Genomic DNA, 17858 nt, shown 5'->3' on the forward strand with positions numbered 1-17858 from the left:
CACACACACACACACACACACACATACATACACACACACAAACACACAAATACACACACACTCCCCCACTGTCTCCTTCACCCACTCTGAGTGTGGAGAAAAGCGTTATAGAAATGTTCCTGGTCTGCTCTACTCAATCCCTGTCTCTGTGTGCCGGTCACATGTGGCTTCCACTGGTGTGCTTGTGGTTACAGCAGGACTAGAGAATAGAGCAGACGCTGATGTCTCTGGGTTAAGACGTGTTACAATGGGCTATAATGAGTGCACATTCATTCCAGGTGTGAGTATGTGCGTGTGTGCGAGTGAGAGTGCATGTGTGTGAGTGTGTGTGTGTGTGTGTGTGTGTGTGTGTGTGTGTGTGTGTGTGTTTGTGTCTAAAATGAGTTTGAAGCCATTAAAGAACTACACTGTGTTGCTTTCAGACTGTTGTTCTGGTGAGTGGATCAGACCAGATCTGACTCTGTGTGTGAGTGTGAGTGTGTGTGTGTGTGTGTGTGAGAGAGAGAGAGAGAGAGAGAGAGAGAGAGAGAGAAAGAGAGTGTGTGTGTGAGCAGCAGTGGTCCTCTGTTTGTTCAGACGGCATACAGATCCTCTACTTCCTTTACAGGGACACAGATTCAGCTGCAGCCCCCATATCGCTTCCACTCAACCACTAACACACACACACACACACACACACACACACACACACACACACACACACACACACACACACACACACACACACACACACACACACACACACACACACACACACACACACACACACACACACACACACACACACACACACACACACACGCAATCTTATTCCCCCGAGTTCCACTTCTCATGCACAAAAGACTCTACACACACATTCTTATTCCCTCAAACACTCACAAAGAGAAAGACACACACGTCTAATGCACGCAAAGATACTGTCTCAAAAAGTTCTCCCTCCTAAAAACTCTCAACCTCTGAAAGTGCTCACACAAGTAACAATACACGTACAAGATTTCATTCACTATCCCACACACAACTTTCAACAATCAGTAATTCCACACACACACACACACAGACACACAGACACACACACACACACACACACACACACACACATACAGACACACAGACACAGACACAGACACAGACACACACACACACTTTCATGCCCTGTTCAATTCTTCCTTTCTCTCTCTTTCTCTCACATAGACACAACCCCACAAACACAAACCCACACGCACACACTGCAGTCCTCAATGAAACACTACACTTCTGCCTCTCATCTCCCACACAACGTTTCTCTCTCTCCCTCTCTCCCAGTCTCTCTCCCTCTCTCTCTGTCTCTCTCTCTCTCTCGTCTCTGTTCCACTCAGTGGAGCTGCTCCACGCTGTGGCTTCTCAGAGCCGTAGTCTAAACATCTCTCCACAGATACCCACAGATAGCTGCAGTCTCAGAGAGAGCTCCAGCGGCTGCCTCGGCCCGCTCTCATCCGCCCCTTTTAAGTGTCCAAGGAGTGGCAGACACAACAGCGGGGAAGCTGAGCTCATCGGTGTGCTCTCACACAGACGCAAATACATACACACACAAATATACACACATACACACACACACACACACACATACCGGGAAAGTACTGCGCATTATGACTTTTCTCCCTCTTTGCTTCTCTTTCTCTCTCTCTGTCACACACACTCACACACAGTCACATACACACACATACCGGGAAAGTACTGCGAATTATGACTTTTCTCCCTCTCTTTGTCTCTCTTTCTCTTTCACACACACCCACGCATTCACACTCACACATCCATATATCACTCGTTTGTTAGAACAGAGAAAAGTCTTTGTGCAACTCCACTGTAAAAACACAAGACAAGCGTATCTCAACCTCCAGCAACATAAACCCATTGCCTCACTAACAGCAGAGAGACTGGAAGCCTCCTGTTTCCCTTTTATCTCTGGGTTGGGGCGGCACGGAGAGATGGCGTGTCTGTGAGCGCTGAGAACCATGGAAGGTTCCGGTACCCGTTCCCCCCAACTGGAGACAGTTCCGCGCAGAACTAAGTGGAGCCACTGCGTCCCCTGGGCAACCCTTTGGAGGATGACGGCGCGCAAGAGCGGCCAGCTGCTGGTCTGTGGACGTCAGAGTGCGGTCACATGGTCTGGGGAGGAGGTGAGTGTGTGTGAGTGTGTGTGTGTGTGTGTGTGTGTGGTGGGGGGGGGGGGGGGGGGGAGTGACCACACCAGAAGTGAGCCTGAAGGGTGCCAACCGCACAGGAAACACAGGGTACAACCATGTCATAGGATCATCAGCAAATTTGAAACACACACACACACACACACACACACACACACACACACACACGCAAGCATACATACACAAGCATACATAAACACACACACACACACACACACACATGCATACATACTCACACAAACACACACACACACACACACACACACACACACACACACACACACACACACACACACACACACACACACACACACACACACACACACACACACACACACACACACACAACACACACACACACACACACACACACACACACACACACACACACACACACACAGTATGGCCATGCTCAAACTCACACACCTATGTACAAAAGTGCATTCATATACATGCTCCTGTTCAAACACACATACTGTACACATACAGTACTTCACCTCATACACACACATACAGTACACACACATTTCACAACCAACACACACACACACCTCTCTCACACACACATACACACACACACACACACACACACACACACACACACACACACACACACACACTCATACACAGCTGTGCTGCAGGTCAACACTAACGAGCAATCAGTGGAGGTTGGAAGCGAGAACGGAAAATATGACTCCCTTTCTCTCTCACTGCCCATCTTCTGCCACCCACACCCATGTGTGAACAGACCAGCTCTTTTCTATCCTAGCGTGTGTGTGTGTGTGTGTGGCTGAGTTTTTTTTTTTTTTTTTTTTTTGTTATGCCAGCTTTGCAGAAAATAAACTCTGGCAGGAACACATGGCTGCTCTCCCGATCCAGAATGAGCTAACTTGGTGTAATTAATAAAAGCATCGAAACAAACAGCGAGACGCTAAGCTCACTCCACCCAGCTGTGTGTGGCTATCAAACCATCAACTATTCTTAGCGTGTGTGTGTGTGTGTGTGTGTGTGTGTAAGAGAGAGATAGAGACAGAGAGAAAGAGAGAGAGCATGTGTGTGTGTGTGTGTGTGTGTGTGTGTGTGAGTGTGTGTATGCATCTGTGTATGTGTGAGCGCGCGTGTTTGTATATATGTGTGTGTGTGTGTGTGTGTGAGTGTGTGTATGCATCTGTATATGTGTGAGTGTGCGTGTTTGTATATATATGTGTGTGTGTGTGTGTGTGTGTGTGTGTGTGTACTGTATGTGTGTGTGTCAGCGAGAGAGCGAGATATATAGAGAGATAGAGAGAGAGAGAGTATCAGTGTCAGCACATGTGTGGTGCATTTGGTGCATGCGTGTGTCTAGGAGGGAGAGAAAGAGTGAATTTGTGCGTATCAGGGGGCTATTTTCTCACTCTGAAGTAACCGTCAGGCAAACAGCCATCCATGAGCCGGCTGAAGGCTGCACCAGATACTGAGGGCCCTCCCTCCAAAAGGTCACTCTGTTCTAATAAAAAGCTGTTTTGGGAAGAACTAGAGAGCAAAGAGTGATGGAGAGAGGGGAGAAAAAAAACGAGAGAGAGAGAGAGAGTGGAGACTCTGAAGCGCGGACTGCTGACAACTGAGCCATCCTCGTAACACGTGTTTGGGTCCGCGGCGAGACTTATGAGACTGACACAGGCCGTAAAAAAAGGGCCAGTGTTTGTTATTTCACCCCTTTTCTGAAACGGGCGTGACTGCGCCTCAGTGAGCCTCAAACGGCGTCGAAAGCCATAAGTCTGCTGGCATCCGAGAGAATTTTTCAGATGCTAAATGAGATTTGAATCAACATCATTTTTCTTCGAAACCGTGCCTGTCTATTATAAGACATTCCAGCGCATTTCTTCAAGAAAAACTCTTAACCGACTGTTTTCGATTCTGTGGTATGTTTTTACAATGGTGGATGTGGAGGAGGGGAGGAAGAAAAAAAAAATAAAAAAGCCTGGTTGGGATCATTCCCTACACACACGCACGCACTCACCCGCTGCCTTAAAACAACACACTCTGTGTGTGTGTGTCTGTTTTAAAAAGGCGCACGAGGCCCGTGTCTTTCTGCTTGGATCAGTGGGGGAAATCCAACTTTTTTTCTGACCTGTTTACCCATAGCTGTGGTCATCCCGGCAACGTCCGTCCGTCAACGTGCGACCTCCGGATGTTATGTTATGTTATGTAATGCAACGTGCCTTCTGAATGTCAGGCACGCCGACACACACGCCCGACTTTCCTCCCCTTCCCTCACTCAGTCTGAATTCGATTGATGCCCACGCCTACAGAAAAGGTGTTACCTGCTGGGATATGTGCCATGCTCTCGTCATGGAAGGAACAGAGGGGAAATACAGATGCAACACCGTCTTTGTGTTTGTTTGTGTGTGTGTGTGTGTGTGTGTGTGTGTGTGTGTGTGTGTGTGTGTGTGTGTGTGTGTGTGTGTGTGTGTGTGTGTGTGTGTTCAGTGGCAGAATTTTCAACCAACACCATATACGACTGCCAAGAATCTCTAGCTCTATTCAGAGTGTGAGAAACTACACCCAGTACCACACTTTCTCTCTCACACACACACACCAAGGCTGTCACAGTGAGTTACCACTGGGGCCACAATAGCATAACCAGGAAACCAGGGCCTCTCAAAACACACATACACACTCATGCGCGTACACACACACACACACACACACACACACACACACACTATTCGCTCCTGGCAGACTGATATTATGACAGAGGCACAAAAATAACCATCAGAAGCACGCTGGAGAGAGATTAGATGTGAAGGACAGATGCAACCGCGACAGCAGCGGCTCTGTGTTTGTGCTGGAAGCGCTGATCAGACTTACAATCGCCACGGCATCTGAGCTTCATCCTCCGTCATCCTCAGACATCAGGACACAGTTCTCAACACACACACGTACAGACACTCTCTCTATCAAAGAACACACACACTCTCATTCTCTCTAACATGGTCAAATGAAATACAAAGAGCCCGTCCGCTTTTAACAAACACACACACACACACACACACACACACACAGCCCTTCATTGGTCCCGTTCATACACTCACCTTTTCTCCACTCTCCTTAACACCACACACACACACACACACACACACACACACAGCACCCTGCACAGCCCTACCCAGTCCATTATGTAAGTGCACCCAGGCCCCTGGCACATGCTCCTTGCCATGCCCATGTGCCATTTGCCCGTTGTGCCCAGAGGCAGCTTGGCACGGGCCAGAGGAACATTACCGAGACAGCTCCAGCTCCAGCCCCACATTCAGCGCTCGTTTACACCGGGCCTGGTGAGAGTGTGTGTGCGCTCAGTCACTTTTTCCAGCAGGGGAGGGTTTCATGGGGGACAAAGCGCACTCCCAAACTGTGACTGAACCGACAATCTCGGCCATGGAAGGGCAGGCACGCGTGCATGCTAGCAAGGAGGATTAAATCGATGGGTGCCTCACATCGCTTCACTATAGCATTCCACTGTTGCCATTATTTTTGTGTGTTTTTGGGCTTTTATCCCTTTAATCTGACAGAGCAGGGGGGAGACTGACAGGAAGAGAGATGGGGTGGGATCGGGAAATGACCCGGGCTGGACTCAAACCCAGGTCCCACTGGGCACACGAATCCGAACATGATACGGGCACTGTAACCAGTTGCGCCACAATGCCCCCCATCCCCCCACACACACACACACACACACACCCCTCCGACCCTTTGTGTGTTTTCTCATGTCTGTGCGTGTTGTATAAACGTCTCGGTGCCTCACCTTCCCTCCGGATCAATAAAATGTCAGACTCACTCGGTTCAATTCTCTACGGGGTGCTTGAGCGAGCGAGGGCTACTCACGGCACACTCAGCTGGCCACCACCATACGAGGTGCTACACGATGTTTCGTCTCAGCGCGATGACCACGTCCAGGGCCAGGCCTGAACACAATGCATCACTCGTGGAGCGAGTGACCTAGGGGAGATGGTCTCTGGGAAGTCTCGTGTAAATGCAAATGGAAGGGGATTCATCTTGTAAGCATGTTTCACGGCGGGGGGGAGGCGAGCGTAAAACGTGTGATAATTTACAGCGAGCGGCCGAGCGGAGAGCAGTTAGCCTTGCAGTGACCTTCATGTAAATTTATCGGGAGACCCACGGTTGCATACCAGCGGTGCATTCTAATATTATGGCGGTATAAATATGGCCTGCTGACAGGACTACAACCTCTATGGGAATTAAGTGTCCTCAGGGCCAACAAGAATACGCTTCATATTTAATTCATTAATAAGTAGCTAGGTTTTGGGGTTCGGTGAAGTTCTGGGGTGTTTAAAGATAAGGCTAGAAATACAGACAACGATGAGAGATCACTTGGCTTACATGAGAACGCTTTTATTAATCGTGCTCATCGTTTACTATGATAGACGGGATGCTGGACAAACCCCACTACAAACCATGCTCAGACCAAACAGTGTAGGTAAGGTGTTAGCTCACTAGAGACAACTCATCTGCCCCCTTGCTCAGCCAACTGAGCTATACGGGGCCACAGGGCAGCCTGACAGAGGTGAGAGTGAAAGCTGGTTGACGGAGGTGCGAGTGGAGGTGCGCTTACCTCCCAGCCCTCGATGTGGGACTGCCACTCCTCCAGCATCTCCAGCTTCTCCATCTGCCTCTTGGCCTCGTTGATGTTGGAGCACACGGCCTTCATGGCCTGCAGGGACTCCTGCACCAGCGCGTAGTCGCTGTGCTTCTTTGGGGTCCTCTTCAGCAGCTCCTGCACACAGAGCACATGGGAGGTGATGAGAGGCTTAACAAGCAGGCAAAACATACAGGGCCCTCACTGCATTGATTGCAATGGGCAATGGAATTAAAGCTAGTTTAATAACTTGTGTGACAAACTTTGGCGGAAAAAAAGGGCTCACAGGCCAGAGAAACAGAGGGGGAGGGGGGAGTGTAACTCAGTGCCACAGGAAGGGATAAGTTAGAACTCCAGGGAGAGAGAAAAAACAGGCCAGAAAGAGTAATTTCATGTCATAAAGAATGTATGAATGAAAGAGAGAATAACAGGAGAAAAGAGGTGGGTGAGGGTGAGAGAGAGAGAGAGAGGGACTATGATCTCCAGTCAAAAGTAGAAGAGAGAGACGAAAGGAGAAACAGAGAAAGAGAGAGATTGACAGAGGGGGCAAAAACCAGAGACAAAGAGACAGACTAATACAAATACCAAATAAAAGCCAAAGGAGACCTCAAGGGAAAAAGTGAAAGACAGAAGAAAAGAAGAAGAGTAAGAAGAAAAAGAAAGACCAAGAGAAAGACAGGGAGGAGGACGACGGGGGGGGGGGCAGGAAAAGGGGGCGACGTGTGATGGGCTCTCTTCTGATTTACACAAGCGCTCCAACGGCCTCCGCTACTGCAGGACAGGGTCTGGTGCAGAGGAGATGACTATCGCCGCGGCGCAGTCTAAACACGCGGAGCTCTGGCGTGTCCGTCCGAGCGAGCGCAGCCACTCCGAGTTACATTTCCTCTGTACCGGAGAGACCACAGATCCCTATCAGCTGCCATTTGGTGAGAAACGCCTTGGCGGTTCCAGCTGTAAGATTTCAAATGGGCGAGCTTCAAGGGGCAGGGCCCCGAGATTACCCTCCATATTATTGTAACTCCGGCTCAGGGCTGTTTGCATTTCAGCTGTGAAAATTCAAAAAAAGTTTTTTTTGGGGGGGTGGAGGGGGGGGGGGGTCGTAAGCTGTGGAGTTTGAACGATTGGCAAAATAACTATGGCTTCACTTCTAACAGGACTCCGCTTGGATCTTGCCCTTCATCTGTCAGGACGTGAGCGGTAACTTAAGACAGGCTAACGGCAAAATAATCCAACCCCCCCCCCCCCCCCCCCCAAAACTCTCCACGTGGGCCGTTCCATGCCACTGACAGGAATGGGCAGGGAGGCACAATGATGAACTGTTATGGGGGAGGAAAATGGCTCTGGAGAAGCGCTGGCTCCACACTGACTGTGTCTGACGGAGCCAGACTGGGAACCCTGGCTGCAGATGAAAGGCACCTGGGGCAACAGTTCCATTAGCGACTCACACTGCTGGGCTCACACTGGACCAGGCAGATGGTCATTCTATCATTAAGGAGAAAATGAAAGGCCAGCACATCTGAAACATTAAGAGGTGCGGAGTGTCCACTCCAGGTTCGGAAAAGTGGACGTCGTCTACGGCCACGTTCAACGCCAGCCGTCTCAGATGGCTATTAATCCATGGCCAAGAGAGCACCAAGGTGTGAGCCAGCCACAGAGTTTAATGTCAATCATTACGCGGGTGTGCTGATAATTAGAGCAGTTACTAAAACCCGGAGGTCATTAGGTCAACGGAAACTGGTGTGAGGATGAGGTCAGGCGTCTGTGTGTGTGTGTGTGTGTGTGTGTGGTGGTGGTGTGCTTACCCTGAGGAACAGAGGATACTTGCAGATCCTTTGGATGGGGGCGACCAGGTAGCCTTCCAGGGGCACCTCCGTGTTCTTCCTACCGCCCAGCAACATGCAGTTCTAGAACACACGAGAGGAACACACACATCAAATCAGAATCAACATTCGAGAAGAAAGAACCAGAATCAGAATCTGAATGGAATGCAAATCAGAATCCGAATGAAAGCTCAAGGAAGGACATATGTCAGTTGTTTCTCTCACTGTATTTCACTCTTCCTCTTTCTCTTTCTCACTCTCCTTCTTTTCTCCCCCTGTCCCTCCCTCCCTCTCGCTCTCCCTCTCTCCCTCCCTTGCTGACCGCTGGTAACGGGAGCCTCCCGGGTCTAACTCAATGCCTCCGGTCTTGGCAAGGTCAAGCTCATAAAAATCACCCTTAAATCAAACTCAATTAAGGCCGCGGCCGACGGCGAGGCTGGTTCAAAGACGCTCCGAAGCTCTTCATCACACAACACTCAGCTCACACACACACACACACATACACACACACACACACACACACACAAAAGCCCTAAACACTCCTCCTCCTCTGGCCTCAGATCTATTATTGTCATTAAGCCGTTATAAACATGTTTACGACATGAGACCGAGGCTGACGTCCACTGACACGTCTGAACTGTGCTTGACCGCAGTTGTTGACCGAGGAGCACAAGGGGAGAAGTTCAGCATTTATTAGGGAGCTCCTCTGATAATGGGACCATCTGAACATCCCTCAGAACTTTACATGGACCTTTTAGATAATGTGCATATGTGTGTGTGTGTGTGTGTGTGTGTGTGTGTGTGTGTGTGTGTGTGTGTGTGTGTGTGTGTGTGAGTATGTGAATGTGTGAGCATGTATGTGTGTTTACAGTATGTTTAAGTGTATGCACATGTGTGTGTGTGTGTGTGTGTGTGTGTGTGTGTGCATGTGTGTGTGTGTGTGTGTGTGTGTGTGTGTGTCCATGTCCGTGCTGGTGTGTAAGTGTGGAGATAAAACAAGGTCAGAAGAAGCTGGAATTACATTACAAAGCAATACAGAGCAGAGGGGTGTGTGTGTGTGTGGGGGGGGGGGGGGTCTGTCAGCACGAGCAGAGGAAATGAATTTATGCTAACCCACCCCACCGCACCCCACCCAGCCCCACCCCACCCCACGGAGCTGCCGGAGACTGGGTGGTGTTGCATTTCACCTACCCACCCGCTGCCACCAGGTCTGGGGCATACAGGCTCCACCCACTCCGCCAGGACGGCGTTTCCCTCGAAAGGGCCTTCAATCAACCACCGCGGTAAGCGTGAAGGTGGGTCAGTATTCGGTGTGGCCGTGGCTCTCTATCATTTACGCGTAACAATGATTAGTTGCTCAGCGCCACTTTCAGAAAACACACCCCGAACTGTGAGAGTGGGAGGACTCCGTTATGATTAGAACGCCAACAGGTCTCCATGCTTAGATCAGTTAGGAGTAGTAATGATGTAGTAGACACACACCAGGCCCACAGACCATGAATGTGTGTGTCTTTGTGTGTGTGTGTGTGTGTGTGTGTGTGTTTCTTTGTCTGTGCATACAAGTGCCCTTATGTGTAATTAGGTGGTTGAGTGCCTGTGTGCATAATGAGAAAAGACCATGAATGTAGTTGCAAAGAGTATGCTAGTGGCATGCCAATGCATAAGTGTGGAATGGGCTTGTGTGTGATGTGCAAAGTGTGTGTGTGTGTGTGTGTGTGTGTGTGTGTGTGTGTGTGTGTGTGTGTGTGTGTGTGTGTGTGTGTGTGTGGGTAGTGTGTAGTGTATTGTGTGATGTGTGTGTGTGCAGTGTGTGCTGAGGGTTATAACTGGGGAAGTGTGTGTGAGATGTGTGTGTGTGCAGTGCATCTTGTCCTTTACCAGGAGACACGTGCGAACTGTTCTGATCTTGTTCAGTTCCAACAGCAGCCTCTGAGCCTTCTCTTGGTTTCCACAATACTCGTCATAAATCTGGAGCCTTTCCTTCTGCAAAGCCACACACACACACACACACACACAGTGTGTTATAGTATTGTACATACACATATAAAATTCATATTTTTTCGTATGTATATTCATATTCTTACATGCACAAGTCAAACATATTCATGAAAAAAATACAAAATATAAACGTAAAAAAATGCATAACAAACAAACAAACACACAAACACACACACACACACACACACACACACACACACACACACACACACACACACACACACACACACACACACTCCTTTGAAGACACAAGCGCTCTGACAAAGCACTTTACCCATGACTTCCCGTGTCATTGTCACCCCATTGTCTTTGAGGCAGTGCCCGGAGAAGGCAAAGCCCGTTCCCTCAGCTGCGCCTATTACGACTACAAAGCCTCTGGGCTCGGCACGCCAGCCACTAAACAAGCGCTCTGCGGATTACCACCGGCCCGTCACATCTCAACCCCCGTCCTGCGCTAGCGCTAACGCTACGCTCCCCGAGCCTCTTTGAACATGAGAGCATTAATACATCGGGGACTATTACACGCGCGCTGGCAGGGCCGCGATGTGTTCTAACGGCGTAAAAAAGCACATGGACGGGTTTATTTATTTGTTTGTTCTTGTCCCCCCCTCTTTGGTTAGAACATTGGGTTCTTGTTTGACAAAACAGGCTTTTTATGTTGCGTTTCTGTCGGCCATCCGCGAAGGAACAATCCATCACCGTGGATGAGGAAATAAACTAATTTACTCCAAAGCCCGAGGAACAGGGATGAGTGAACTCCCCCTTACCCAGAATTCCTCACCCACTAGCCCCTTGCCAACACCCGCCCACCTATCCAAACCCCACCATGCCAAGTCCTCTCGCATGGTCGGGGGTCATTCCAAGAAATATGAGCATCCTCCAACTCATGCACACTCCGACCCATCCATGCTAAATTAGGCCCCAAATTATAGTAGGCTTTCACAATGCCGTAATGCCATCCCTTAACATGCTACAGCGCACCATACCCTGCCATTTACCTTTGAGCACACTGCCATTACTGGGTCATGGTTGCTGGCTTTGAAGGAGGGCCTATTACAGAGGCATAATGCCATACAACCTCACAGAGAGTGGAGCCTGACGCTAAATGGGGGCCTTGTGGAGGTTATGTGCTGAGAACAGAGGGAGAGAGAGAGAGAGAGAGAGAGAGAGAGAGAGCGGGAGAGAGAGAGAGAGGGAGAGAGAGAGAAAGACCAAGACCAAGGGAGGTAACCTGGAAAAAAGTGGGATTACTTGGGACCTCACGCAACATGGCCATCCAAGTCTGGCTGACCGCAGGGCTCACAGAGTGAAGGAATGGGATGTCAGTGCACACACACACACACACACACACACACATGCACACACACACACACACACACACACATGGATGCCAATACACACACACACACATACTAAGTGTACTTGCACACACACACAGACACACATGCACTCTAATACAGACACAGAAAACCGCTAAAACTCAAATGCTCTTACAAAACCACACAACAGACACACATCTAAACATGTATGCTAAACCAAACCTTTAAGACTCATACTGTACACACATACAGACACATACAATGTTTGTATGGAGAAACATGGATTTGAATACAGTACATAAAACATAATTCATTCATATATCTCTGAAGTCTATTTGCTCACACAGAGACAGACATCATTTCTAACACTAGTCCAGCTCCACTCCCTGAATACATACACACTCATACGCAAACGCACACACAAACACATACGGACATACAAACACACAGGCCCACCCACACTGTCCACTCCACAACAGTCCACTCCCTGAAGACACACAAACACACACACACACAGCAGCCTCCTTATAGACACACTGTGCGAGCACTGACAAAGAGGCGTCCAGAGGCGCACATGTACCGGCCTGGCGCTGACGGACAAAGCAGAGGAAGCAGCGCCGTCCCACCTCACACACACACACGCACACACACGTGTACACACACACACACAACACGCACACATGTACTGTACACACACACACACACACACAGGAGTGTCCACTGTGTGGGCACTGACAGACAGCCACACAGGAGCGCACAGACCCAGCGCTGGGAGACTCACAAAGCAGAGGAAGCCGCTTCGTCCCACTTCACACACTCACTCACTCTCACACACACAACACACACACACACACACACACACACAGGCGTGTCCACTGTGTACAGGAGCGCACAGGCCCGGCGCTGGGAGACTCACAAAGTAGAGGAAGCAGCGTCCCACTTGGTGGTGCGCGTGAGGCTCCGGCTGCAGCAGCTCCTCCACCATGGCCAGGAAGTGGCGGTGCACCGACAGGATCTCCTCCAGGTTGGAAAACAGCACCTGCAGGACGTGGAAACTGGACGTCACACACAGCCAGACGGAGCAACACTGTGTGTCTGTGTGAAAGCGGCACAAACACACACACACACACACACACACACACACACAGAGAGAGTCTCACAGCCAGGGTGGCGTAACTCTGTGGTAATGTGTCTGGGAGAGTTGGGGGGAAAAACATTCTTTACAGTCTGTTTAAAAAAAAGAAAAGAAGAAACCGTGTAATGGGGAGAGGGCTGTTTTGGTTTTAATGGCACGCAATTATGAATGAGGACAAATTTTATACGCTCCATTCATATGGAAAGTGGACATGCGCGCCCTTCATGTGGCGTGCCATTTTTCTTCTGCTACTTTTTTTTTTTTGTCACGGGAATCTCGAGGAGAAAGTCACTGTACTGGCGCCATGCATGAGAGGGAGAAGCAGGGGGGCATTAATTACACAAGAATTGACCCCCCCACCCCCATACACCCACCCACCCCACCCCACACCCCACCCGCCTCCCACGACAGGCCCCATAGCAGGCAGACTGCCGGTCTTCCAGAGTGGGCGACATGGCTGCCGAGGCCCTGCTGGTGCTCTGTAACCTGTCCCTCGTGTGACCTGGGCCACACACACACCACGTACTCAAACACGGATGTCCACCAGCGGTATGCGCCGCTGCACGGGGGCCCGGGGAGCGGCCCGATGAATGCGTGTTTATCTCCGAGAGTAAGCAAAGGCGCTCGCAAACGCTTACAAACACTCCCACTCTCACTCCCCGTCACGTCCCGAGGACGCATTCTTTTCTCGCTGCCTCTCCCTCCAGCCTACAGTTATAAATAGATTATATTTACAGCTGCTTCCTGTATCAAAGTGTTTTTTTTCTCCCCCCCCCCCCCTCCTCCTTTTCCCTTTTTTTAACTTCATTCAAAATTCCCCCTTTTTCGGTTGAAAGACTCGCTCAAACCAGAGGCTTGCTTTATTTGGTCTCGGCTTGCAATATCCGGCCTCCTTATTGGATTACACCACGAAAACATGGTTTGCATAGAGTGCCTGAGCTGAAGAGGACTCATTCTTTTTAGTTTTTTTATTCAGACTAGTCATATCTGTCCTGTCTTGGTCTGAGGTTCAGTGATGAATGACTCGGCGGTTTCATCCTTACCTTGACTGTCTCCTCCGTGATGTTCTTGTCCACTTTCATGGCTGCATACTGATTGAGTCGATGCAGGAATACCTGTGAGAAAGAAAGAGAGAGAGACAGACAGACAGAAAATGAATCAGACATATTCAAGTCACCAGGGATCTTGTTAAAGAGAACTGTATAAAGAGCTGCGGTCATCACTGCAGGCTAGCTCTTTTTTTTTCCCCTTTCTTTTTTTTCGCATCCTCTCAGAGCTGAGGCTGCCATTGGGAGGTTAACATTCAGACTCCACCACACCAATCCCAAGGCTCCATAGGCCTTTCGGCACTTTAGCCATCTGAAGGTGAAAAAGGCGCGTGAAACTCAATCGCACTCCCAAAAAAGCAAGAATAACAGTTTGTGACCTTCCAAAAATTAAGTGCTAATAATCCCGACTGGGAGAGAAAAAACGCCTTAAAAGCACAGGCCTCGAGTGACAGGCAACACAGCCTCGCTCTCCACGGTCACGCAAAGTGACGTGCTGAAAAAAGCGAGGTGTCTGACAACATAAAAGCAGAGATGGTGTGAGTGATTAGGCCTTGTTACGCTTGTCCCCCTCCATCGGTTGTCTAGAACGAACCAAATCACAGCGGAGCGAAGAGGAAAGCTGGTCCCCGTTGACCGACGCTTGTGTCCTCAAGTCACTTCAGATCAAGGAAGTCACAAGACACACACTGGGTAAACAAACATAAATCATATCTGTATGCAACATCTTGCACGGCGGAGGGTCACGCTGTATCAGCTCAGCAAAAGTCAATCTGCTATTATCTTATCTCCTACTCACACTCTCACCTGCAACACAAGTAAACACCAGCCGCCATTTAGAATCATGGAGCAACACTGCTGATATTGCTGTCAAATTTGTTTTTGCAAGTAAGTCAAAAAAAAAAGATAAATTCTTCATTTTTTTTCTGACAGCTTGAATAGAATAAAAACAGCAGAATAAAACTTGTTTGTGCGAAGATATACAGTTCTATCAAGAAATATCGCTGGAAAGTGGAATGAGCAACGACACATTTTGTTTATCTTGCGAATGAGGTGAGAATGAGCCAGACTCCAAATGTTTCCAGACTCCAGCAATGGAGCAGCAACACATAAACGATGTGAAAATATGCTGAGCTCGTTAATTTGTATGAGTTTGTAGATCGGCGGCCAACTCAAACCAGAAGTATCCTCTGCAACAGTGCTAACAGTGAGGATCTGACACATGATTACATTCTGTTATACATGCTTGCCCACCCCTCACATATCAAGACCACATTAGCCTACTGCTCTCCATCACTGCACTAGTCCCCATGTCTTTTTAGACGGAGGTTATTTTGTAAAGTGACATGGAGGCTTTCATCCATCGGACAAACAGGCGAGAGCTGCCTTTTAAATCAGTGCTCAGCGGTGTAATGGGCCGAGACTCTCTGCGCCACACATCAACACGCCACGCTTGCCTGCCCACCTGCCTCGCGGGCAGATTAAGGTGACTGATCAATCATCATCTCGCACCAGACCCGAGCTGCCTGTAGCAGATCAACGCCACTGCTGGGCCAGACCTGGGCCAAATCCACTCCAAAGGGAGGAGGGGGGGGGGGGGGCGTTGCTGTGCTGACGGATCACACGTCCCAGCTATGCTTCATCTCCGTCTCCGGCCCGTCCTACCTCTTCATTCTCGGGCGACAAGTCCTCCCTGATGAACTCGCCGGCCGCTCTCCGCCAGCGCTCCTTTTCGATTTACTGACCTTCAGACAGCCACTTGCTCTGCATTTATCATCAGGGCGAATCAGCGCTGCTTTTTCCTGTGGGGGGGGTCTCTCGCTCCGCAATTGTAGCCTACAAATCCTCAGCAGCGATGCGATGGGGACACTGATAAGAGATGCACCTCCCGCAAAGTATGTTAATGCCACTTAAGGGAACATGGGGCATTTCCTGTTAGCACGACGACAGGAATGCTGCTAGTTATGATTATGCTGTCGGCTATAAACATCTCATTTGGGCCTGCAGCAGGAGACATGGGGGACTGAAGGGCAAAGCTGTGATGGGGGGGGGGGGGATATTATCGCAGGCCAGAGAGAGAGAGAGAGAGGGAGGGAGGGAGGGAGGGAGAGAGAGGGGGTAGAGAAAGAGAGAGAGCAAGACAGAGAGAGAGAGAGAGAGAAAGAGAGAGAGAGCGAGACAGAGAGAGAGAGAGAGAGAAAGAGAGAGAGAGCTTCTCTCCTCCACTTCACTAATGGCTAAGCATAGATTGTGTTGATTACAAGGGCCAGACACTTACATGTTTCATCGAATTAAATCAAGATTATTCCAGGACAAATTCAGAGTAAAGACTACCCCAAACCAAGACTGGGCAGACCCACTGGTGGGGGGGTGCAGCCTAAATGGTAATGAAATGAGTTGGAAATTGCGGTGGTGATTGTGACGACGTGACTAAATAATGAGGCTCTTTGTACAGACAAAGTTTGCGCTGATTACCATTCTGCTGCTGCTCGGCTGCACCGGGCAGAATCTGATTAGCAAGTCTAATTTCCACATAGGCATGCGGAGGACCTGTCAGCAGCCCTATATACTGGCCTGACAGCTACAGAGAACGCCTGCTCGCTGAGCGTGGCTTTCATTTACATCAAAACACATCTTTATGTCACCTGATCTTCAAAGACGCCTGGCTTTTTCCACCAAGTTTTTCACTTCAATGCTGCAGCGCAAATTTTATTCCAAAATGCCCTGAGAGTTATATTTGAACTGACTTTTCAAAAGAAAGAGAAAGTGACCAGGTTTTCGGCATTATTATCATTACTAAGACGGTATTAAAAATGTAAATATTTTTGAGAGTTATATTTCAGGAGTTATCACCCAGAACTGACCAAACGTCAGCAAAAGAATTCAAATGAGCTGCAGGCAGCTTACTCTCAGGCACCGCCGCAAGGCCTGATGTCTGGCAGGAGAAATACAAGACGTGGCATTATAAAGTGTAATTGCGCACCATAAACAATGGGTTGTGTCCGCAAGATCCTGTACGAATCGGCTTAATTAAAGAATAGGACTGAGGCGGAGGAACTGACTGGCAAACCCCAGAGCCCGTTGGACACAAGAGTCCCTCAGGTTTGTGAGGTGGCGTGCTGTAATCAGATATGTGGGCAGACCACAATAAGAGAGGTGCGGTGGGGAGCAGCAGCGCACAGCTTCCTGTCTCAGTGAGACTTCTCCGGCTAACTGCAAAACCACCAACAAGTGATAGCAACCAGATGGCACCAAAATGGCTCCACTCCCGACGTTCCCATTCCCAATTCCCATTCCCATTCCCACACCCCCCCTCCGCTCCAAATGACCAATTGCTTCCCGCTTCCTGCAGTTCCTGTTCTATCCCGGATCGGATGGGATTTCAGGAACACGCCGTGTCCCTCACAATCCGGAGGATTCCTTATCACAGAGACGTCTTGGAATGCTGGACTCCCACAGTGGGAATGACATATACACAGAGGTTTCTTCACCAACCGCGTAAAGACCACAAACAGACCAATGTCCCTCGGTCAACAGGGCCCGTCTGCTCTGAGGTCAAACAGGAGCCTCCAGACAGACGCTTGTGTTGGACAGGTGGAGGTGAATCGAGGAGACACACGGACGGGGAAAAACACAGCGTACCTTTCACGATGGCTCAAGGAAAGTCAAACAGACTCATACTGGCACTGGACATTGGCAAACAGAGCAAACACTTCCATACACACAC

General features: G+C 49.4%; 1 protein-coding gene across 1 annotated transcript in view; it reads right to left on the reverse strand.

Moving 5' to 3' along the window:
- prex2 (phosphatidylinositol-3,4,5-trisphosphate-dependent Rac exchange factor 2) overlaps positions 1 to 17858 on the reverse strand; it is a 140024-nt gene that overhangs the window by 107217 nt on the left and 14949 nt on the right. The window contains exons 2-6 of the mRNA XM_062521192.1: positions 14129 to 14200; positions 12867 to 12989; positions 10512 to 10616; positions 8616 to 8717; positions 6790 to 6951 (exon numbers count right to left, since the gene is read on the reverse strand). Coding sequence (XP_062377176.1) covers positions 6790 to 6951; positions 8616 to 8717; positions 10512 to 10616; positions 12867 to 12989; positions 14129 to 14200 — 564 coding nt within the window. The remainder of the gene's footprint in view (positions 1 to 6789; positions 6952 to 8615; positions 8718 to 10511; positions 10617 to 12866; positions 12990 to 14128; positions 14201 to 17858) is intronic.

This window comes from Sardina pilchardus, chromosome 19 (assembly GCF_963854185.1).
Source record: "Sardina pilchardus chromosome 19, fSarPil1.1, whole genome shotgun sequence".
Taxonomy (NCBI): Eukaryota; Metazoa; Chordata; class Actinopteri; order Clupeiformes; family Clupeidae; genus Sardina; species Sardina pilchardus.